Source organism: Hemitrygon akajei, chromosome 31 (genome assembly GCF_048418815.1).
Source record: "Hemitrygon akajei chromosome 31, sHemAka1.3, whole genome shotgun sequence".
Lineage (NCBI taxonomy): Eukaryota > Metazoa > Chordata > Chondrichthyes > Myliobatiformes > Dasyatidae > Hemitrygon > Hemitrygon akajei.
Genome location: NC_133154.1, coordinates 9450651 through 9475368, shown reverse-complemented (window position 1 = coordinate 9475368; position 24718 = coordinate 9450651). Strand labels below are relative to the sequence as shown.

At 39.5% G+C, this 24718-nt stretch overlaps 1 protein-coding gene across 3 annotated transcripts in view; it reads left to right on the top strand.

Moving 5' to 3' along the window:
• The window catches only part of LOC140719497 (trinucleotide repeat-containing gene 6B protein-like), a 196813-nt gene that overhangs the window by 60861 nt on the left and 111234 nt on the right, over window positions 1–24718 (top strand). The window contains exon 1 of one of the 3 annotated variants that reach the window (XM_073034216.1): window positions 22075–22225. The exons of the other annotated variants lie outside the window; for them this stretch is intronic. Coding sequence (XP_072890317.1) covers window positions 22221–22225 — 5 coding nt within the window. The 5' untranslated portion in view covers window positions 22075–22220. Of the gene's footprint in view, window positions 1–22074; window positions 22226–24718 lie in introns of those variants that run through there. 3 annotated transcript variants of the gene reach the window in all.

Sequence of the window (24718 nt, the reverse complement as noted above, 5' to 3'; positions counted from 1 at the left end):
TCTTAATAAGAGTGAAATTTTTCCATTAAATATGCAAGCTCCAATCTATGGACAATCACCATTCAGACTGGTTGCTGATTACTTATTTGGGTGTTAAAATTACTAAGAAGCATAAGGATCTATTTAGAGTTAACTTTTTACCCTTGATTGATCATGTTCAACAACTGCTTACTAAATGGTCCCAATTGTCCTTATCATCGACTGGTAGAATTAATACTAATAAAATGACTATTTTAGCTAAATTTCTATATCTATTTCAGGCAGTACCAATTTTCATTTCTAAATCCTTTTTTGATATTATTGACTCTAAAATTTCTTCATATATATGGCAGAATAGAAATCCTAGATTAAGTAAGAAAAATTTACAGAAATCAAAAAAGGGCGGTTTGGCAATGCCAAATTTTAGATTCTATTATTGGGCAATTAATATTCGATATTTAACGTTTTGGACGCAAGATCTGGATGACATTCATTGTCCACAATGGGTGAACCTCGAGCGCAAGTCTGTACAGGGGTTCTCATTGGCTTCTATCTTAGGGACCTATCCATTCTTGATGATGGCTCACAATTGCCCATTATATTGAGTTCTTTTGAATAAAATACTTTATGGACCTTGCTATTGGTTAATTTCCCAAATCACATTAATTGTGTGCTTTCCTGTAAAGTTTGATCTTCCCTCCAGCAGAATTTCTGATTAGATTTCTGAATGCCAAAGTAAGATTTAATCAAATTCATAAGGTGAATTTTGTTTTTTTTAAAAATTATTTTTATTAGTTTTTCTATACATTTTACAAATTAAAAACCCCAAATCCCAATGAGGAGCATTAATACAATGCAAAATTAAGCATACAATGACAATATGCTACAAAGGAAGAGAATTTGACAAAAAAGCACCTAAATTGAAGACAAGTAAACTTAGTATCCTCCCCAAGCCCCACAACACAAAAAAAAACAACTCCAGACCAACCACAACACAATATAGAGAGTATAATTCAGGACAATCAAACTCCCAGACTGTGAATACACTTAGCAACAGAGGATAATAATGCCTACTACCAGAAAAAAAAGGGAGCTGAAAGCAAGGGACCGAAAAGAAAAAAACCCAAAAAACCCTAGTCAGGAGGAAGGTTATGAAAGTACTCGATAAAAGGTCCCCAGACTTTATGGAACTTTAGATCCGAATTGAGAACTGAATAATGAATTTTTTCGAGGTCCAAGCAGGCCATGATGTCGTTAAGCCATTGAGCATGAGTGGGCGGGGCGACATCTCTCCATCTAAGGAGGATCAAGCGTCTCGCCAGGAGAGAGGCAAAGGATAATATTCGGCATTTGGTCAGACTCAGACGTAGATCTGTCTCGCCCCAGAAACCGAACAAAGCAATTAAGGGGTTTGGTTCTAGGTGCTGATTCAGAATACACGATAACGTAGTGAAGACATCTTTCCAAAATTTCTCCAAGCTAGGACAGAACCAGTACATATGGATGAGAGAGGCCACGCCCCTCTTGCATTTATCACAGAGCGGACTAATGTTAGGGTAGAATCGAGATAGTTTAGATTTAGACAAATGGGCTCTATGAACAATCTTAAACTGTAAAAGGCAATGGTGAGCACAAAGAGAGGTTGAGTTAACCGATTTGAGAATCGAGTCCCAGCTCTCATCGGATAAGGAGGTATTTAAATCCTGCTCCCAGGCCATTTTAATTTTATCCATAGGGGCCCGTCGTAAGGCTGCTAATTTATCTCGAATAATTGATATTAAACCTTTACCTAGTGGATTAATGGAAAGAAATAAGTCCATAGCATTTTTCGCAGGCATTTCAGGAAAGTTAGGAATTAAAGGAGCAATAAAGTGTCTAATTTGGAGATATCTAAAAAAATGAGCATTGGGCAGATTGAACTTAGCAGAGAGCTGCTGAAAAGAAGCGAAGCGATTATCAATGAAAAGATCTTCAAAATGTCTAATGCCCTTCCTATACCAAACATGGAATGCTGAATCGTATGTAGAAGGTAAAAAAAAGGTGATTATGTGCGACAGGGCTGGAAACGGAAAAACCATGGAAACCATAGCATTTCCTAAACTGAGCCCATATACGCAAAGTGTGTCTAACAAGAGGATTAGCTATTAATCTGGGCAGGCTATTAGGGAGTGCAGAGCCAAGAAGTGAAGAGATAGATAATTCTTTAGTGGAGCTCAACTCCATTGCCACCCAATTAGGGCACTCGGGTTGGCCGTGGAAGAAAGACCAAAAGGCAGCACAACGTATATTAGCTGCCCAATAATATAAACGAAAGTTAGGTAAAGCCATGCCACCCTCTTTTTTAGATTTTTGGAGATGGATTTTATTAATTCTAGAGCGCTTATTCTTCCACAGATATGACAAAATAATAGAGTCTAAGGAATCAAAAAAAGATTTAGGAATAAAAATTGGGATAGATTGAAATAAGTATAAAAATTTGGGGAGAACATACATTTTAACAACATTAATACGACCTACCAAAGACATAGATAGAGGTGACCATTGTACCAGACTCTGTTTTATAGTATATGAAAGATTGGCAAAGTTTTCATGAAAAAGATCTTTAAACTTCCTTGTGACTGTAATTCCAAGATAAGTAAATTGATTATGGACTACTTTAAAAGGGAGATCACGAAATGTTAGTTCTTGTGCTTCTTTATTAATTGGGAAAAGTTCACTCTTATGTAAGTTAAGTTTATAGCCAGAGATCTGGCTAAACTGGTCAAGAAGTGAAAACATTAGAGGTAAGGATGTAGACGGATTTGAGAGAAAGAGTAATAAGTCATCAGCATAGAGAGAAACTTTATGCTCAACACCCCCTCTCCAAATCCCAGTCAATTCAGGACAGTTTTGAAATGCTATTGCCAGAGGTTCTATAGCCAAATCAAAGAGAAAGGGACTTAAGGGGCATCCCTGATGGGTGCCACGTTTGAGATTAAATACTTGGGATTTCTGAAAATTAGTTAAAACAGAAGCAGTAGGACACAGGTACAGCAATTGGATCCAAGAGATGAAATTTTGGCCGAGGTCAAATTTTTCTAAGACTGCAAAAAGGTAGTTCCACTCTATACGATCAAATGCTTTCTCCGCATCGAGGGAAATAACACATTCAGGAATCCCAGTTGGAGCTGAGTATAAGATATTAAATAAACGCCGAATGTTTAAAAAAAAGGGAGACGGTTTTTAATAAAGCCTGTTTGGTCATCAGAGATAATGGAGGGAATAACGGTTTCTAATCTATGAGCCAGAACTTTAGCTAAGATCTTTACATCAACATTGAGCAGAGAGATCGGCCTATACGAGGAACACTCTGTTGGGTCTTTGCCCTTTTTTAAGAGAAGAATAATAGATGCCTCATTGAAAGAGGGTGGCAATTTGCCGTAATTAAACGAGTCAGATAATACTGAAAGTAACTGAGGAGAAAGAAGTGAAGAGAATGATTTATAAAATTCTACAGGGAACCCATCAGGAATAAGGTGAATTTATGCAAAATTAAAGTAGCAACCTTGTAAATTTTAGCAGTGCTGTTTCCATTATAGTGAAGGGCACATTAGAGTGTAGTTGGAATCAAACTGCCTGCCTGCGTACAATTTGATCCAGAGCAGCTGTTTGTCTAAACCAGTTATACCAAGTGTATGTGTGCTGTGTAGCAACTCTGACCATATGAAAAAGAATTAGCTTGCATCAACAAGGCAAGGGCCCAGTTTGGGGAAAGCTTGTACTTTTTCTCTGGAAAGTAATTCTGTGTGAACATAGTTAAAGTTCTTTAAGAGGTACATTTATATTGGGCACTTCCTTTCAGACTGTTGCTTTGTTTTACAGTTGAATCATAATTCCTGTTGAAATATGGCAGCCATTTTCCAGATCGCTGGTGTTCTCAAACAATAAATTAGTAATAGGGATAGCTTAACTGCTGTTCTATGAAGTAGTGATAAAGGATCTTTATATAAACTGGAGAGAATAGATGGGACCTCAGTTTAAATATTTATCTGAAACATGCCTGCCATCTTTCTGCCATGTACAGCAGTCTTTCAATACTTTCCTCGGGCTGCTGCCTAGTTTTGTGTGTGAAGTTTCTGGAGCAAGATTTAAACCTGCTTGGCTGAAGGATGCCAGAATTTGCATTAGTAATTAGATTTGGAAAATGTTAAAAAAAAAGTTATAGAATTGAAGGTGACAAATAAAATGAACCTGTTATTTCCAACAAAATCTATGTATTCTCAACCTTAAATGAAATCAAAATGCTGGAGATACTCATCAGGTCTAACAAGATCCAGTATAAAACAGTTAAAGCTTTAGATTTATACCCTTTCATCAGAACTTCATTGATCAGTTGTTGACCTCAAACATAAGACACTATTTCCATCAGCATAGATGGCACCTGATTTCTAGAGTATCTCCAGCATGTTCTGCTTTTATTTCTGATTTTCATTAAATGCAGCATTTTAGCTTTTGTTTATATTGGGTTCCCAACCTGGAGTCCATGGACCCTTTGCTTAATAATATTGGTCCATGGCATTAAAAAAAGATGTTGGTGAAGCTTCAGTGTTACAAGTCCAACTGAATTACAGATTACAACGGGAGATAGAAAAGGCATGTAAAAAGGCTAATGTTACATTATTCATGGGGGAATATCAATATGCAGGTAGATTGGGGAGAATCAGGTTGGTGCTGGTTCCCAAGAGGGAATTTGTAGAATGCCATCAATTTGGCTGCTGGTGACTAGTGGTATTCTGTAGGGGTCGTGTTGGTTCTGCTTCATTTCATGTTCTATATCAGTGATTTGGATGATTGAGTTGGTGGCTTTGTGGCCAAGTTTGTGATTGATACAAAGATAAGTGGAGGGGCAGGTAGTGTTGAGGAAGCAAGAAGTCTGCAGAAGGGCTTAAACAGATTAGAAGACTGGGCAAAGAAGTGGGGGATGGAATACAGTAGGAAAGTGTATGGTCATACACTTTGATAGAAGGAAGTTGTAGACTATTTTCTAAATAGGGAGAAAATTAAGCAATCAGAGATACAAAGGGACTTGGGAGTCCCTGTGCAGGATTCCGTAAAGGTTAGCTTGCAGGTTGAGTTAGTAGTGAGGAAGACGAATGCAATGTTAGGATTCATTTCAAGAGGACTCGGATATAAAAGCAAAGATGTGATGCTGAGGGTTTACAAGGTACTGGTCAGACCACAGTTTGAGTGTTGTGAGCAGTTTTGGGCCCCTTATCTAAGAAAAATATTATTGGCATTGGAGACGGCCCAGAGGAGGTTCAGAGAATGATCTCGGGAATAAAAGGATTTGGAGCGTATGAGGAGCGTTTGATGGCTCTGGGCCTGTATTTGATGGAGTTTGGAAGATTGATGAGGGATCTTACTGAAACCAATCGAATATTGAAAAGCCTAGATGGAGTTGATGTGGAGAGGATGTTTCTGATAGTGGGGAGGTTGAGGATCAGAGGGCACATTCTCAGAATTGAGGGGCATCCATTTAGAACAGAGGTGAGGAGGAACTATTTTAGCCAGTTTGTGGTGAATCTGTAGAATTCGTTGCCACAGGTGACTATGGAAGCTGAGTCACTGAGTATATTTAAAGCAGAAGTTGATAGGTTCTTGATTGACCAGGTTTAAAATTAATGAGGAGAAGGCAGGAAAGTGGTGTTGAGAGGATAATATGTCAGTTATGATGAAATGGTGGAGTAGATGTGATGGGTCAAATAGTCTAATTCTGCTCCTTATGGTTTCAGTCAATAATTTCACTATTTACTTAGAATGACAATTTATGTTCCTTTTTTTTCTTTTAACAGTAGTTGCGTGCCTTTTATTTGTGACTTTCATTCTTGCTTACAAGCTTTTATCTCGTGCCGTGACCCAGAGAGTCAATCTGCCTCTAGAATTGCTGATTTACCCACTGAGTTCATCTAGCAATTTTCTTTAGCTCCAGATTCCAGCATCTGTAGACTCATGGGTCTTCATTATCATGCTTTCTTCCAATTGCCCTTAACATTTTCCCCTTGTATTTATCAAATTCTTTTATGACAATTTGTATTGAATCTACTTCCACAGCACTGTTTTTTAAAAATATTTTGTCATCTCTGCTCTGCATACATATTGCCGGCGCATAATTGCCAGCCTAGTCTAGTTTGGCTAAATGTCATATTTAAGCTTAAAGGCATGTATTTCTTCACTCTATCTTGTGTTTACTGACCCTTCTGCCACTACTCTAAATGTGAAGGATTGTAATGTAAACATGTACCTCAGTATTTGCTGACGCAACCTGGTGATCCAAGGGATAAGACACTTTAGGTACTTCCCTATGATTGGTATAAATATTCAAAACCTTAACTTACTACAGTCTCTATCTTTTGAGCATCCATATTTGCTTTTGGTCTGTCAGCTTTGTTTTAGTATATGTGCTATCTTATATACAGTTCACACAATGTATCATGTGTGTTCGGTGTAATCTTTAAGAGTTTTTTGTCCTTTGTTGACAGGGAAAACTATTCAGTGGAATCCCCTCAAATATTTATCAACGTAACAGTTCATTGAAGGTGATGAAATCTGCTGATGGATTTGATAGTTGACAAGGATAAAACTGAGGAGACATGTAGGAGCGAGGTAGATCAGCTGGTTGAGTGGTGTCAAAGTAACAACCTTGCACTTAACATCAGTAAGATCAAGGAATTGATTGTGGACTTCAGGAAGGGGAAGTCAAGGGAACACACACCATTTCCTTTTTGAGGGATCAAAAATGGAAAGGGTGAGTAGTTTCAAGTTCCTGAGCGTCAGCATCTTTGAGGATCTATCCTGGGTCCAACATGTTGATGTAATTGCAAAGAAGGCATAACAGTGGCTATATTTCATTAGGTGTTTGAAGAGAATTGATATATCACCAAAGACACTCACAAATTTCTACATATTTACATTCTAGCCGGTTGCACCACCATCTGGTATGGAGGGTCTACTGCACACAATCAGAAAAAACTGCTGAGAGTTGTAAACCTAGTTGGCTTCATCATGGGCACTAGCCTCCATACTGTCCAGTACACCTTCAAAAGGTGTTGCCTCAAAAAGGCATTGCCCATCATTAAGGATCTCCATCACCCAGGACATGCCCTCTTCTCATTGCTACCATCAAGGAAGAGATCCATGAGTCTGAAAATACGCACTCAACGTTTTAGGAACAGCTTCTTCCCTTCCACCATCAGATTTCTGAATAGACAATGAACCCATGAACACTATTTTCCCCTTTATTTTGCATTACTTAATTTTCTTTATTGTAATTTATAATTTTTATTATTATTTATCACAATGTACTGCTGCTGCAAAACAACACACTTCACGACATTTGCCAGTGATATTAAACCTGATTCTGATTCTAAACTTGCTAAACAGTATCTGAGGGAGATTGTTCATTTATACTTCCAGGTAGATGAAAAAGGAGCAGAAAATAACCCAAAGTACCGTAGATTTCGCACTACAGAGCGCACCTGATTAAAAGCCGCAGGCTCTAATTTTAGAAAGAAAATCAATTTTGTACTTGTACAAGCCGCACCTGATTTTAAGCCGCAGGTGTCCCACGTTGTAATATGAGATATTTACACAGAAAGATATTACACGTGAGGATTTTTTAACTTTTAATTAAATCCGTATGGTAACATAAACAAATACATATTGCAAATGCTTTTTTTCGAACCGTGCCTGTAACACGGCTACTTTTAAATATACATACGTATCGGTAACACACAAATTACGTTGCGTATACTTTTTTACTGAACAGTGCACGAACAACATTCCAACATCTCCTAACGACTGGTAAAAAAAATATATATACTACAGCCTACCAGAAAAAGTTATTGATCGCCTTCTTCATCTTCCTCCTGCGCACTAAAACCATCAAAGTCCTCTTCTTCAGTGTCCGAATTGAACAACCTCAGGATCTCGTCACTCACGTCAGTCTCTTCGTTGTCGCTCTCACTTGAGCGCACGCGATCCTCTTCATCACGCAGCAGTCCAGCCTTTCGAAACCCGTTGGTGATGGTGGATGTTGTGACATGGCTCCACGCATTTAGGATCCACTGGCAGACTTGAGTTAAAGATGCTCTTCACATGTGGCCTGTTTTGGTAAAGGATTTCTCGCCGCTCGTCATCCAAGTCTCCCACTCAACGCGCAGTGCCACTTTAAATGCCCGGTTCACGCTGATGTCCAGTGGCTGCAAATACTTCGTGGTGCCCCCAGGAATCACAGCTGGAATTGAGTTTGTACTCTTGATGGCAGCTTTCACTGAATCTGTTATATGAGCCCTCATGCTGTCCATAACGAGCAACGCTTTTTTTCTGTGAAAAAATCCCCCCGGTCGCTTGGCGTAGCACTCTCTGAGCCAATCCTTCATTAGACTCTCCATCATCCAACCTTTCTTATTGACTTTCACCATGATTTCTTTTGGGAATTTTTCCTTTGGCATTGTCAACCGCTTAAAAATCACCATCGGTGGAAGCTTTAGTCCGGATGCTGTGCAGCTCAGAACACAAGTAAAATGCGTTCTCTCATGGCCACTTGTTTTCAGTATGATGGACGAGTCACCTTTTTTATTAACAGTCCGAGTGAGAGGCAGGTCAAATGTCAAAGGTACTTCATCCATATTTATGATTTCATCTGGCCCGATGGAATTCTCCGCTATCGTTGTTTGAGTGAATGTGCGGAAGTTAGCAAGTTTTTCCTCGTGGTCGGGAGGGAGCTACTGACACAGAGTCGTGCGTACCCTGATGGACAGGCCTTTTCGTCTCATAAATCTAAAACACCACGATGGCCCAACTCTAAAATCTTCGATTTTCATTTTGGTGGCGATTGCTTTAACCTTCAGTCTGATCTGCACGGTGGAAACACCGCGGCCGCCTGCTCTCTGTGTGTTAACCCAGTCTTCAAGAAAGTTTTCAAGTTCGGGCCATCTGCTATGATTACCTCTGAAAGCTTTTGTCGTCTTTTTGCATTGACTCAGTTCTTCACGCTGGCGTCTCCACCGTCTCACCATCGATTCATTTATGCCAAGATTACGTGCAGCAGCTCAATTTCCTTCTTCAACCGCCAGATTGATCGCCTTTAACTTAAAAGCTGCATCATATGCTTTTCTTCGAGTGTTTTCCATGTTGATGAGGATGAGTACAAATGACTGATTTACAATAATTTAATTGTGAAAGTGCGCTTGATTTATCGTACAATTTCATTGGACCTCTGTGAACTACTCATCAATTTTATTGGTCTACTGTTACGAGGCAAAATGTTTTTGGCGGCATGAAAAAAAACCATGCATTAGCCGCACCGTAGTAAAGGCCGCAGTGTTCAAAGCTGTTCAAAGCGTGGGGAAAAAGTAGCGGCTTATAATCCGGCATCTACGGTACTTGTATTAACAATGATATAATTGACAAGAAGGTGATTCAGCTGATTAAACTTGTTTTATTAAAGGCTTTAATTTGGGCTGTATTTGACAAATCTCTTCCTCAATTCTTCCCAAATAGTCACAATATGGATGAATTACTATAGAAATATTTATGGCATTGCACGGTGGGGTTCTCCACTGTGCTGTAACCAATAAGTTACTCCTGTGAGGATCAAAATTTGGTGGTCTTGAGCATGGGCTCCCACCTCTTGATGTGGAACAACAGGTTCCAATTTATTTCTTGTTTTGTAAGGAGTATTCAACCTGTGAATCGAGCTCTTTATCAACAGGTACTGACAGATCTGTTGAGTGGTTCTAGCAATTTTAGTTTTGATTTCAGATCTCCTGTACTTGCAGGATTTTTTGTTTTGAATTTAAGTCTACTTTTTGAGGGAAGAAGACTTCATTCAGGTATTATGACTCAAAGAATGTACAGAAACACTAATATATAATTTTGCACTTTGTGGTACCTGAGAATAACAGGATACTATTAAAATAACTCATTCAACATTAATTCGGATCATCTAGCAATACCCATGTCAGGTGCTGTTAATTGATTGCATCTCAGTGTTTGACACCATCACAGCCTCAGTATTAATCAACAAGCTCCAAAACCTGGGTCTCTGTACCTCTCTCTGTATCTAGATCCTTGACTTCCTCATTGAGAGACTACAGTCAGTAATAACATTACCTCTTCGCTGAATGAATGACAATCAGCATTGTTCATCTCAAGGATGTGTGCTTAGCCCACTGCTTTACTCTCTCTACACCAGGGATTCCTAACCTTTTTTTTTAATACTGTGGATCCCTATCGCTAACCGAGGGTCTGTGAACTCCAGGTTTGGAATACCTGCTCTACACCCATGACAGTATGGCTAATCACAGCTCAAACACCTTCTATAAGTTAGCCAAATGCACTACTATCGTTGCCAGAATTTCAAATGATGATGAGGTGGTGAGATAGATCAGCTGGTTAAGTGGTGTTGCAACAACAACCTTGCATTTAACATCAGTAAGACCAAGGAATTGATTGTGGACTTCAGGAAGGAAAAGTAAAGGGAACACATATCAGTCCTCATCAGGGGGATCAGCGATGGAAAGGGTAAGAAGTTTCAAGTTCTTGGTTGTCAACATCTCTGAAGATCTCCTGTGCCCAACATATTGATGCAACTATAAAGAAAGCATGACAGTGGCTATATTTTGTTAGGAGTTTGAAGAGATGTGGTATGTCACTAAAGACATAAATTTTTATAGCTGTACCATGGAGAGCATTCTAACTGGTTGCATCACCTTTGGTATGAAGGGACCACAGGTTTGGAAAAAGCTGCAGATATGCAAACTCAGCTGGCTCCATTATGGGCACAAGCCTCCCTAGCATTGAGGACATCTTCAAAAAAGTGGCATCCATCATTAAGGAACCCATCATAACCCTCTTCTCATTGCTACCATCAAGGAGGACAACAATCCTCTGTCTTCTATGGGCCAGCCAGTTCTGAACCCAAACGGCTAATTTGCCATGCATCTTAATTTTGTGGATGAGCCTCCCATGAGGGCCCTTGTCAAACAGCTTACAAAAATCCATGTAGACAACATCCGCAGCTCTATCTTCAACAGTCACCCTGGTCACCTTGTTAAAAAATTCAATCAAGTTAATAAGACACAACTTGTCCTGCATGAAGCCATGCTCGCTCTTCCTAATTAGGACATTTTCCAAATGCTCATAAATCCCATCCTTAAGAATCCTCTCCAGTAACTTAGCTACCACTGATGTGAGACTTAGCAGTTTCCAGGATTATCCATTGTTCCCTTCTTGAATAATGGAGCAACATTAGCTACTTGCCAGTCCTCTGGGACCTCACCTGTGGCTTGAGAGGTCACAAAGATATTAGTCAAGGCCCCAGTAATCTCTTCTCTTGCCTCTCTCAATAATCTGGGTTATATCTCATCAGGCCCTGTGAACTTATCCAACATCCTCCTTTATGTTGAAATACCCTAGCACATCAGTTTGCTTGACACTGATCAACCTATCCTCCACATCCTTCTCCTTGGTAAATATTGATGTATTTATTAAGGTCCTCATCCATATCCTCTGCATCCAAGCAGATGTCCCCCCCCCCCCTTTTTACCTTGAGTGGTTGTACTCTCTTCCTAGTTTTCCCTTCGCTCTTGAAGTATCCATAGAATGCCTTGGGATTCTCTTTAATTTTACTTGCCAAGGACTTCTCATGGCCCCTCCTGGCTTTCATAATTCCCTTCCTGAGTTCTTCTGTGGCTTCTTTATAATCCTCAAGGGCTCTGTTTGATTCTAGCTTCCTAAGCTTTAATACTTATGCTTTCTCTTCTTGACTAAATTAAGCACCTCTTTCGACATCCAAGGTTCTGTTACTTTGCCATCCTTGTCCTTCCTTCTGACTGAAACATACCTGTCCTATACTCTGTCCACTTGGTCTTTAAGCACCCTTCACATGTCAAATGTTGACTTACCCAAAAATAGCTGTTCCCAATTAACTCTCCTTAGTTTGTGCTCTCGTAATTCTCTCATTACTTGCTCTGCTCCAATTTAATACTCTGCCGCGAGGTCCATACTTAACCTATGTTAAAACTTAAAGAAATTGTGGTCACTGTTCTCTAATGGTTCGTTACTGAAAAGTCAGTCACTTGGTCTGGCTCCATACTTATCACTAGGTACAGTACAGCCCCTCCTCTTACTGGGCTATCTATATATTGATTTAAAAAAATGTCTTGCCTTCAGGTAGTTCCAGTTTATGTTAGATAAGTTGAAGTCTCCCATGACAACAACCCTATTTTTACAACTTCCCTTAATCTACTGCATATCTGTTCCTTAATATCTGTGTGGCTACTGGGGGGGGGGGGGGGGTGTCGTAGTACAATCCCATCACAGTGATTGTACCCTTCCTATTTCCCATTTCCTATAGTGGGAGAGTAATTGGCAGTGATTCAGGGAAACGGGATCTATCAACATTTGGGAAGGCAAGGACTAATTAAGGACACTTATGATCGTTTTGTTTGCTGGAAGTTGTGTCTCATGAATGTGAGTTCCTTTAGCGACATGACCCCAAGAAGATTGAAGGCAGAGATGTAAATGCTGTTCATAGGGACTTTAGAAGGACCTTTTAAAGGACCTGGGAAGTCAGGTTACATGGAATCCAAGGTGAGCTAGCTAAGTGGTTACAAGATTGTGAGAAGGGAAAGATTTAAAGGTGGCCTGAGAGCAAAGCTTTACACAAGGGGTGTGAGATGCCAGAAGAAGTGGTTGAGGTGGGTAAAATTACATTTAAGAATATTTGGACAGATACGTGGATAGGAAAGGCCTGGGCCAAATGCAGGTGAATAGGACAAGCTCAAGATAATGACTTGGTTGGCATGGACAAACTGGGCTTAAGGGCCCATTTCCATACATCTATATGATTCTTTCACTCTATTTTTAAGTGCCAAAGGGATGTGCATTGAGGATGATGGTGGATGAAATCAATCCTTTCATAAAGTATAGGGAGCATTATTGAAAGTATACTCCCTTTTGCCTACCATTGCTCTTTATGCTCTTGAACTTGGATGTTGCATTGATCACTGTAATCAGGTGATTGGTCCAGGCTTGCATATATACTGCACCCTTGGATTCTGTGCAAGGCAGTGCTAAATGATTGAAAGTTTTGGGTTGTGTTTATTGACAGCAACCAGATCATCCAATGAATTGGAGCTTGTGTTGGTCATAGGACTTGCACCAAGCAGTTTATTGTGCATCAAAGTTAAGTTACTCATTAAATTGAATATCTAATAAACAGAGGAAGCAGAAACCATAGTAATTTCCAATAATACCAGGGTCATTTCTCTAGTAAAATGCAGCAAGTGAAGGATAATTACTTACAAATGATGTGCCTAAACTCACTGCCAGTCATCACAATAGTGTGGTCACCAAGCTTAATTGATCCACTCGTCTTCATTTGTTTGGTTATAGTGAAAAGCTTCAGTGTAATCAATGTGTCTATTTTTAATTAGTGTACAGATTATATCCCAAAGACATTTAAATAACAAACTGGATAAATTGTGAATGTGTTAGGGATTTAATTTTAGTAACTATTGCAACATAATTAGCAATAATATTTTAAGGAAAGGAGCAGAGGTATAGGGTTAACAGCTCAAATTTAATTATTACAATGCCACCTCCACCCAAGCAGTCTACAACATGAAACTAGCCTGCTTAAAGCTTTCCTGAATTCTTTAGGGCCTTTGTTCCCAGCCAAAGGGAGGAGTTATGCTACAAAGAATATACTGGTGCGGCAGTAATACAGTTTTCATGTTCACATTTACTTCCTTTCATAACTAGCCTACAACGATTCCAACTGCATGAGATCATCCACTAACTTCTGTTGAAAGGCTCAGACTTCAGAAATTGGGTGATGTGGAATTTAAATAAATTGTTCATTAAAATATGCCTGCTGCACATTTGTAGTTTTGTTTCCCACTCCTGATTCTAAAAACTTGATGCCTTCTTGTTGCATCAGCTGAGGTCTGACATGTAAACATAAGTTTCTGTGGGCCCCCTAGTAAATTTAATCACCACCAGAAAGTTCAAGTTTCTGGGCTGAGTGCCATTTCTTTTTGCTTGGCTGTGTGAGCACTCCTGCCTGGCCACCACGCAGCAGACTGAAGGAAAGTCGCCATCTATTTGCCTTGTCTGTTAGGAATAAAAGCAGAAAATTCTGGAAATACTCAACAATTCAGGCTACATCTGTGGAACCAGAAGCTGTTATATTTCAGGTTGGTGGCCTTTCATTAGAACTTTGAAAAGCTAGCAATAAAAGAGGTTTAAATTGCATTGAAGGATGGGTGGTGGGGGAAGGTTGGTCCACAGAAAAAAAACACCCTGGAAAAATTAAGAGCAGAGATAGGCTGCTTACCCTGCCATTCACTATGATCTGCTCCTGTCTCAGCTCTCAACTCCCCCTCTTTCCAAAATTCACCTAGTTTGTAAATAACTCACCGAGCAAACCTTCACAGTTCCAGAGATTGACCATACACTGCAAGAAGAAATTCCTATGATCTTCAGTTTTAAGTAATTGCCCTTTGTCTTGTTTGAGCCTCGCCTACTGGTGCAAAACTTCAATGTCTATATTGGCATGCTCTTTTGGAATCCTATATGTTTCAAATATGATCACCCCCTAATTCTTGTATACGCAAAAAAAAAGAAACCTGACTTGTACAGTCATTCCTGTTAAAGCTAGTCTGTTAGACTAGGAATTGGTAAAGAGAACCTCTTCTGGATAGCCTCTAGTGTTTGTATGTGCTTTCTTAAATAAGGGGACCAAAATCAGATACAATACTCCAGATGCCTTGCTCTTCCGATGTATGGTATTGTATTTATAAATGATTTGCCTTTTTAGCAGCTTGCTGTATCTGTTTGCTAACCATGTGTTCTGCTTTTTGAACTACATGACCTCACATTTTCCTAAATTAAGCATAATTTATAAACATGAGATTTGGCTGATGCTAGAAATCCAGAGCAGCACCCACAAAGTGCTGGTCAGATCAGGCAGCATCTATGGAAATAAATAAAGAACTGATGTTTTGGGCTGACACCCTTCTTCAGGACTGAAAAGGAAAGAGGAAAGGCATTGGAATAAAAAGGGGAGGGGAGATGAAAGAGCACTAGCTAGAAGGTGATAGGTGAAGCCAGATGGACGGGAAAAGTAAAGGGATGGAGAAGAATGAATCTGATGGGAGATGGACCATGGGAGAAAAGGACACCAAGGGAATCCTTCTGACCCTGTGTTCTGTTTTGTAATTAGTCTTCAATCCATGATAACATGCATCCCCCAATACCATGTGCTCTTGTATAACAGCCTGTTATATGACAGTTTGTCACGCACCTTCTGGAAAGCTCCAAGTTCACCTGCATTGAATCTGTTTGTTACATCCTCAAAGAACTCCAGCCAATTTGTGAAAGGTGATTTCTGTTTATAAAACTATGTTAACTTGAATGCACCAAGCTTCTCTAAAGTGATCTTTACTTATACACTCCATCATTTTGTTAGCTGAGTGGTGTTTAGTTTTCAGCTTTTTGACTTCCTTCCTTGAATAAGAATATCATATTTGTGTTTACTTACTCATAGAATTAAGTTTTGAAAAACTTCAACCAATGACTGCACTACCTTTGTAGACACTTCCTGTAAAAAAACTTGGTTACAGGCTTTTGATTTATTGGTAATCTTTCTGCCTTTAGCCTTCTTAGTTTTTCTACTGCTTGTCCTTTTTGATTAGGATGGATACAGATTCTTCCATGTTATTTGAAACTAGCCCATTTGTCATCTTTGGGATATAAGTAGTGTCCTTTACTGACAGAAAAAATAGGTTTAAGTTATCTAGCAAAAAATGATTTACCATTATTAATTCCTTAGTGGCACTCTCCAGATGTTCCATGTTTGCTTTCACTACCATTTCCCATCTGAAGGATGCAGACTAGAAGGGTGATGCTGAAAGAGGGCAGCAGACAACATAGTCAGTGGAGTTGCAGAGACCCATTAAACCCTGACCTGTGTGGAGTTTGAATGTTCTCTTGAGGGTCTTGTAGGTTTCCACCAGGTAATCTGGTTTCCTCCTACATCCTCAAGATTGATTACTGTAAATTTCACTTACTATGTATGTGAGTGGAATAATCCGAGGGAAGTTGATGGGAATATGATAGTGCAACAGCACATGATGAACGTTGAGCTCTATGACGACCTACCGATGCTCACTACTAAAATCGAGGTGAGAAGACTGCAACTAGTGGGGCACTCCCTGGGCTACCTGCCAGCCTAGTCATCACATGGGAGCCCAAGCATGGGAGGATGAACTCTGGGTGCCCTCCCAAGACTATGGTCAACACACTTCTAGAAGATAGCGGCACGGCTAATGTAGATGAACTGAACACATTGACGAGGGAGAGGGAGGAGTGGAGAGTTCGTCATCGTGCCCGACGCCGGTCCCCTAGGCCTGAGTCAACTTAGTAGGTTTACTGTAAATAAAGCGTCTCAGCCCCCAACGTCAACTGTTACATCATTTCTACAGATGCTGCCTGGTCTACTGAGTTCTTCCAGCACTTTTTGCGTGTGTTGCTCTGGATCTAATCAGTTGAAGGGCTTGTTTCCGTGGTGTACCTCGATGACTCTAAGGTTGGAAAAGGCTAGCAATTGACAAGCGATGGCTGGAAGAGTTGTAAATAGGGGGAGATAAAATCTGACATCACCAGCAAAGAGAAAACAAAATACAGTGCTGGAAATGGTGAAATACAAGACTGAAATGGCTGAATTCAATACCTGTACTTTCACCTTGTCCCTTTCCGTCTTTCAGGGATCTAAGCAATCTTTCCATCAGAAGCAGCAATTTGGTTGACTTCTGATCTCATGTAGAACAGCTGGAGTTCTCCTCTGCTTTTGGAGAAACCAAACGTAGATTGGATGTTTGCTTTGTGGAGCACTTCATTCTTCAGATATGATCCTGAGATTCTGGTTTGCTACCACTTTAATTCTCCATCAAGTTCCCATTCTAATAAATCAGTCTGTGGCCTTCTGCACTTTTACAATGAGGGTAACAAGGAACAACATCTCTTTCACCTGGGATGTAATAGCTTTCCATATTATGTCTATTTACCTAGCTTTGGATAACTTGCTCCTTTCTCTTTGAATTAGAACTGACCACTTCTACTTGTCATTTGTGATTTTTGACTCTGACCTTTCCTATCTCCAGTAATTTAGCCTAATGTGCTGAATGTTTCCAACATGACAGACAATGGTATAAAAACATTTAGACAACCATGCTGCATAACTCTTCTGGAAGTAGTTATTCATATTGACATCCTGCCTTCAATCTTCTTGGGTTTGCCTCTTGGTAAAGAAACTCACAATCATGAGGCACAAGGAGTTTTTGCTATACAGTCAGCCCTCCTTATCCGTGAGTTCCGCATGCGCGAGTTCAACCAACTGCGAATCAAGAAGACCTGGAACTGCTCTTCCAACACTTGTTGTTCGAGCATGTACAGACTTTTTTTCTTGTCATTATTCCCTAAACAATGCAGTATAACAACTATTTTACATAGCATTTACATTGTATTAGGTATTATAAGTAATCTAGAGATGATTGGGAGGAGGTAGGTTACCGTGAATCGGAAGTTCTCTTACTATGTAAGTCGGAACAGGTACTACATCTGGTGTTATTTAGCGTCAGTTAGTCAAATGTTTTTCTTAGTATATAGTATATATTTTATCTTTCTATGCATATAAAACACTTAAGAATGTATGTTTCAGCACCGGGCTCGGGAAGTTCCTGAGTTCGATCCAGTGACAGACCACTTCCGAGCATGCTCTCCATCTGTGCCTGGTTGATGTGGAGGAGCAAAAACCCAAAACCCAATAATTAAACCACTGCGTTGCTTGGTAATAATTGTAGCTTTCATCGGGGCAAGGCCTTTCTCACTTTATCCTTTAAAATTGTTCTGATCGTTGACCGACTGTAGCCTAACACTCTTCCACTGACTGATGGCATTTCACCTCTTTCCGATTGCTTTATTATTTCCACTTTATTTTCAATCGTGATCATGATTATTTTCGTGAACAGTGCGGATTCAGAGCTCTGCTGCTGGGTCCTAATGTCCACTGCACTACAGCAAGTTAAATAAGGTCTCGGGGTTCCACTGGGTCCTAAGGTCCGCCGCATTGAGACTGGCTGAATAAGGGACTTGAGCATCCGCATTTTTTGGTATCCGCGAGGGGTCCCGGAATCAATCCCTTGCGGATAAAGAGGGCCGACTGAATATTGGAATGAACGCGCTAACTGCTTCCAATATACCAGAATTGCCATCAATGGGGAATCCAGAAGCTGTTGCATTCACACATTTGGTCATATCCTATCAGAATATTTCTTCTGTCCTATCTGTCCTTCCCTCATCCTCAAACTAAAACTAACTTTATTTTCTTTTTCCCTCTTCTGACTTAAAGTCTTGGTATTAAGTCTGTTTCTCTTTATGCCTGAGTGTAATTGAGTGTAATCAGTATTCCATGATATTTGTAGCATGTGTTGCATTGCTTGTTATTCAGACCTCAAAATAATCTGTGTGATGTGTTGTTCTAGCAATTGGCAAAGTTGATCATGCACATTGTTTCCTGATAGGAATGGGGGTCATATCCCAAGCAGCAAAAAATTAATTGCTGAGAAGATAGCATTGAGGGAGTAAGTTAGCTGAAACTATTAGCCAATTAGGGGAAGCCAGTAAAATACTCTTCAAGGGATAAATGCTTCTTTGGCAGAGAAAATTGAAGGATATGGTTAGAAAGTGGATAGCTGGAGTTTTTCCAGTAAAAGAAACTGTCTTGTTTAACCCAATTGATCAGTTCCTGTTCCTAAAAATCAAAATATTCTTAACTGTAAAGTTCAAAGACAACAAACAGAACATTCTGTGTACAGTGTAATATCTTATAATTCTCTGTACCCTGAAATGTGTAACACTGGACATATTGTTTTCTTGCCAGTTTCTTCTGTTTAGCGGAAGAGGCAAAAAAAACTGCAGGGCCTTTTCTGCTTTAGTTTTGCCAAGGAAAACAGCATTTAAAAATTAACCAATTGGGTACTCAGAGAGCATTAGAGTTGCTTATACTGTATTTTGTTCAACTGTATGTGATTGCATCGAGTAAATTTCCGCCTTTGTATATTGTGGTACAGTAAGTGAAGGAGGCAGTTTCTTTCAATTCACTTTCTATACAGAGCTTTCTTTTGCTTTGTATTTTTCCTCAGTTTAGCTAATACAAACAAAACTCTCAAGATAAGTAAACTATGCCTGTATGAGCTGGACCTGGTAAACATTCAAGCTTAGACTAAGTAGAGTAGTAATCAACCATGTAAATACCAGACATTGATAATCTTCAGCAAGATTGATTCTAACAACTGCCTATGATGAGCAGTACCTTTGTTAGATTCCTCCATTGTCAACATTATGAGAGTCTCTGTTGACCAGAACTGAAAATCAGGGAAAGGAAAAGCTATAGGTGCTCAAAATCTGAAATATAAATGGAAAATGCAGGTATTTTAACATTATCTTTTCTATCGTTGGCCAGAACTTTATCTAGACCGTGTGTGTGTGTGTGTGTGTGTATGTGTGTGTATATATACATGCAGTGGGTGTAAGAGTATGTCAGAAGTGGCAAGTGACCCATCAAATAACCACAGATAACCTTTCATCACTTAATAGATTTAAGTCAGCAGTTTGTTGGAATGTTTTCCACTTGCTGAGATGGATACAGCTTAAATATTGAGAAAGTCGAAATCCATAAGAACAGATGAATTAGGTGTAGGATTACAGTGTCTCTCAACTCTGCACTGTTATTTAATGAGATCAAAATTGATCTGATCTTTACCTCAACTTCATGTCCCAGTCTACAGATAATAACCTTTCTTTTGATAATTCTTGTTGCTTATTAAGAATTTTAAAATATTCAGAAACTCTTGATTTCATCATTCATTGAGAATGTGTGTTGCAAAGATTCACAACTCTCAGAAAAATGTTTTGTCTTATCTCTTTTTCAAGTGGATGAGAGATAAGCACTTATTTTCTAGTTCCAGATTCTCCCATTGAAGAAAATGCTTTCTCAAAAACAACTCGGAATCAAGTGCCTCTCTCTCCTAAACAACTCCAGGAAAAAGCAACCTGCTTGATTGGCAGCCCATTCATCACATTATATATTCATTCTCTCCACTGCTTTTATGGTATAGGTATATATTGTACCATATATACAATGGTAGCATTTTATTAGATTGTCAAACTACCCATAATGACACAGACATATGCTTTCTATCACCCAGAAAAGCAATGAACAGCAGATATATTAGATAACTTGAGTTCCCCCCAAGTTAGAAATTATCACAGCTTGGAAATAAATGGGCATTCCTTTGTTGTCATAGAGTCAGAATGTGAAACTCCACACCAAGCAATACTAGACTTCGTGGAGAAGGATTATAATTAATGTATCAAGGGTAATTAGGGATTGATGTTAAATACTAGCCTTGCTAAATATGCCATATAAATGAATATAAATGACTTGAGGATTGCAGCTAAATGTCACAGGATTATGAGTGAGTTTATTTTATAAAATGATATTTTCTCTCTTTATTTCTCTCTTACTTGTGCCTTTTCCAGCACACTGATCTAGGGTTTTCTAGATACTTAGTCTCTGGGAATGCCAGTACATCCTATTTCCCCAGACCAGGCATGATCATATCTTGGAATCATATTGCCTTTCCTCCTTCACCACTGATTCAGAATCCCAGAACCCTGCAGCCTAAACTGTAATTCTTCGGTTTGCCTGCCCCTGAGTGTGCTGTTTATACTTCCTTTGTGTTTGTTTGCTTGCTGCTGAAATAGCAAGGGTTACTGGGGTGCAACATGATGTCACTGACAATGAGTGACAATACAGCCTATTCCTTTGGCTGTACTCGCATGCGCTTTCCTATCAGGAACTACTCAGCAGTGGCAACTGGGCTTGAATTTATTTTTTTGTTAGACGTGCACACATTGGAGACATGGAAGCTTCCATACATCCAAGGTGAGCACGTCTAACAGAAGTCAGTTACTTAATCTTTGCTATAGCAGAAATTGAAAATCTGGTCAGCATCATGCTAACAATTGCCTGTGATAGGGGGCTATAACAGGAGCTAAAAAATGGGTCGTATAATTCATTACTATTTATCTTTTAGCCTCAACCCAGAAAACGTAAATATAATTTAAAAACTGCATGTATGTTGTATTTGATTAATCAAATGAGTTTATTGATCATTTAGAACCAGGTGCACAGAGCTAGGTAATACCCATATAGGCCATTGTGAAATCAGCTTGACTGTTTCATTCCTTGATGCTTTTAAGTCTAAATGGTAGATTTATTTTGTCAAAGCCAGGCTGGTTGAAGTTAGTGGCGCAGTTGAGGCATTTGTGTCTGGTTGAATTAACCATAAATGTTAATAATTAAACTTAACCTGTGCTCCAGATGTAAGGTTATTTGTGCAACGTGACAGTTGGCAAGGTGGGAGAAGGGTTTGGTGTATGTTGGGATTCTGCTCAAAGAGCAAATGCTGGGCCTTAACCTACGAAGAGAGATTTAGAAGTGAAGTTAATAGGAAACATTTATTAGGGTGCTGGAGGAAATGGCTGCAACACTGGCGCTCCCAGGAAACTCCTGGATGGGCAGTGGATTATTGGGAGTGTGAATGGTGCAATACAATTGCTGATTGTAGGTAACTTGTATCATGCATTGACCACACAATGTGGAAAGTTCAACACTTATCTGGGTGTCTAGTGGAACAAATAACTTGCAGGAAGGCAGTGGAAGAGTTAACGCTGTTGCTAAGTTGCAGATTGCTCTGGTGCTGTAAGCAGAGGGATTAACCTTACAGGGTTTTGCTGCATGTTCGAACATGTAAACTACCAATCAGAGGCCCTGTGCTTCCAGGGAAGGTGGGACTCAGCCTCTCTCGCTCTCTCCCCCTTACCCCACCCCTCCATTTGATTGATGGGCAATAGATCACATGACAGCCTCTCTCTGAAGGTCACAAATAAAAGCTTCCCACAGAAGCTAGCTCTTAAGTTCCTGCCAAAATGGCCGCCACAGTCTCTGCTGGCTTTTGAGCGTTGTGTTTTTTTTAAGAGAAGAGAGATCAGTTTTTTTTTTGATTTATTATTCTTCTTTTGCTCTTGCCTTGAATGCCTCAACTTGCTGGATCCTTGCACTGCTGCACTTTATGAGGTTTGTGACTGATGCCTGTGCCTGTGGGTTGGGCTATTTTTTAAAAAAATTCAACAACACTGTTTAGTCTGTCTGGCAGCAAACAGCTACAGGGTTGGAACCTGGGCCTGGTTTAAAAAGGCTACAGCCATTTTATGAAAGCGGGTGGGTGGGAGGGGAAATGGTGGCTTTAAACTTTAAAGATGCTATTCATTTCCAAAAGTCGTAAGGGTTGAAGATTCTGCAAAATAACGCCATGCTGTAAATGAGCTGCTGCTGATCAATTTTCAATGCGAATGTGTATTGTCTGGCAAAGCAGTGAACGCTAAATTATTTTCTCCCAAATCTTTTTGCTTTCATGCTGTTTTACCAATTTTTAAAATAAATGGCAAGTTGGCACAAGAAGGATTGTTCTTGCACCAGTCGTTTTGATGACGGAAAAAGGTCTTTTTCCTCTGGCAAGGGGCGCTTTCTAACCAATTAGGTTTGATCTGCAAAACTGCCAAGTAGCTGGTTGAACTTACTTATAACATTGCGGGATAGTCTAGCTAATTATAATTTCGAAATCTTTCAGTAAATCAGAACTGCAAAACTGTTATTGGTTAAAATGCTCATAATTTTAAAATTTATTTCACATCAATTTTTGTTTTTTTTAAGATCAGACGGTCTGCTGCAATTTTTAAATTGGTAATGTCGGATAGGTCCAGAAACTGCTTGCTTGTTTTGTCGTTACCCTGTCATTAACAACAAAAACCATGGTTGTGAGCACAGCCAGTAAATTCCTTATTCAAATTAAACTCCAGTGTGCGCTTTTTCTCCCCATTAGTTTTGCATGATATACGTGCTTAGTTGTTTTGTTTTTGGATCCTGAAGTACTATGTGATATCTTGTTTTGTCTGTTATGTTCTGCTCTCTTAGAGGATGACAGAGAGAGGAGGTTATACTGCTAATGGTCTCATGCACGAAAGCAGTTCCTTGTATCAGGAAGGTCATGAGTTCAGGTTTTTGGATTTGTGAGGCTTCTCAATCTTGCTCTTTTACCAGTAGTTCGGAAAGATTGTTATAAAATTGACTTGAGAGAGTGACACAATTGGCAGTTGGGAGCAGAGAAGGACTGTTGATGGTAATTGAATGAAGGAGCAAAGAGTACCTTTGCTTTTCAAGTATGACTGGAGTAGAGCTTAGAATATTAAAGTAAAGTTCATCGTCATGTCTTCAAGCTTTCTGAAGAATATGTATCTTAGATGTCTGTTCTTTGGAGCATGTGAGAATAGTTTTGCTGTGCTTTTGTTTGTTCAGGATATTGGACATGAAGAAATGTGATTATTACCAAGCAAAGGTTGTGTGGATAAGTGTGGAATAAAGTCAAATTTGGATGACTACAGAATCAGGTTTATTATCAATGATGTATGTTGTGAAAATTTGTAATTTTTTGTGTGGCAACAGTACAGTGCACGTAAGTAGTGCAAAAAGAGCAAACAGTAGTAAGGTAGTGTCATGACTTCATTGTCCATTCAGAGATCTGATGGTAGAGTGGAAGAAGTTGTTCTAAAATTTTGCGCGTGTCCTCAAGCTCCTGTATCTCCTGTGATGGTGGTAATAAGCATGTCCTGGGTGTTGGGTGTCCTTATGATGGATGCAGCCTTTTTGAGGCATTATCTTTTGAAGGTATCCTTGATGCTGGGGAGGCTAGTGTCCATGATGGAGCTGGTTGAGTTTGCAACCCTTTGCAGTTTCTTCCAGTCTTGTGCAGTGGCCCCTCTGTTCCAGATGGTGATGCAACCAGTTAGAATTTTCTGCATGATATATCTGGAGAAATTTGCTGGAGTCTTTGGTGAGGTACCAGATCTCCTCAAACGCCTAAGATGGGTCTTCAGAGATGTTAACACCCAGGAATTTAAAACTGCTCACCCTTTCCACTGCTGACCCCTCAGTAAAGACTGCTGTGTATTTCTTCAACTACACCTTCCTGAAGTCCACAAACCATTCAGTGCAAAGTCGTCGTTGTGACACATTCAACCAATCTATCTCACTTTATGCCTCTGATGCATCTGAGTTGTGTCATTGTTGAATTCATAGATGCTGTTTTCACTGTGCTTAGCCACACCTTCATAGGCGTAGAAAGAGTAGACAGTGGGCTAAGCACACATTCTTGAGGTGTGCTAGTGTTGATTCTCAGCAAGGAGATGATGTTATTTCCAATCCGACCTTAATGACTATCAAGAGAAAGCTGAGAAGGAAAAGGTTAATGTAACATATAAATGGACTTATAAAAGAAAGAAGCAACATAGAAAATGAAGTATCATACACCTAATATTAACATATAGGATAATGGCAGAAAATATTGATTTTTTTATAGGTTCCCAAATGGTTGAGGTAATGTAAGTATAAGTCAGGAAATGGAGGTGCATGTAACAAGAATAATGAAGTAAACATGGGGGGTTTTAGCCTGTAACTTCACTGGGTAAGACATTGACAGCTTTAGTGTGGAGGATGAACAAAGTATGGTTTTCT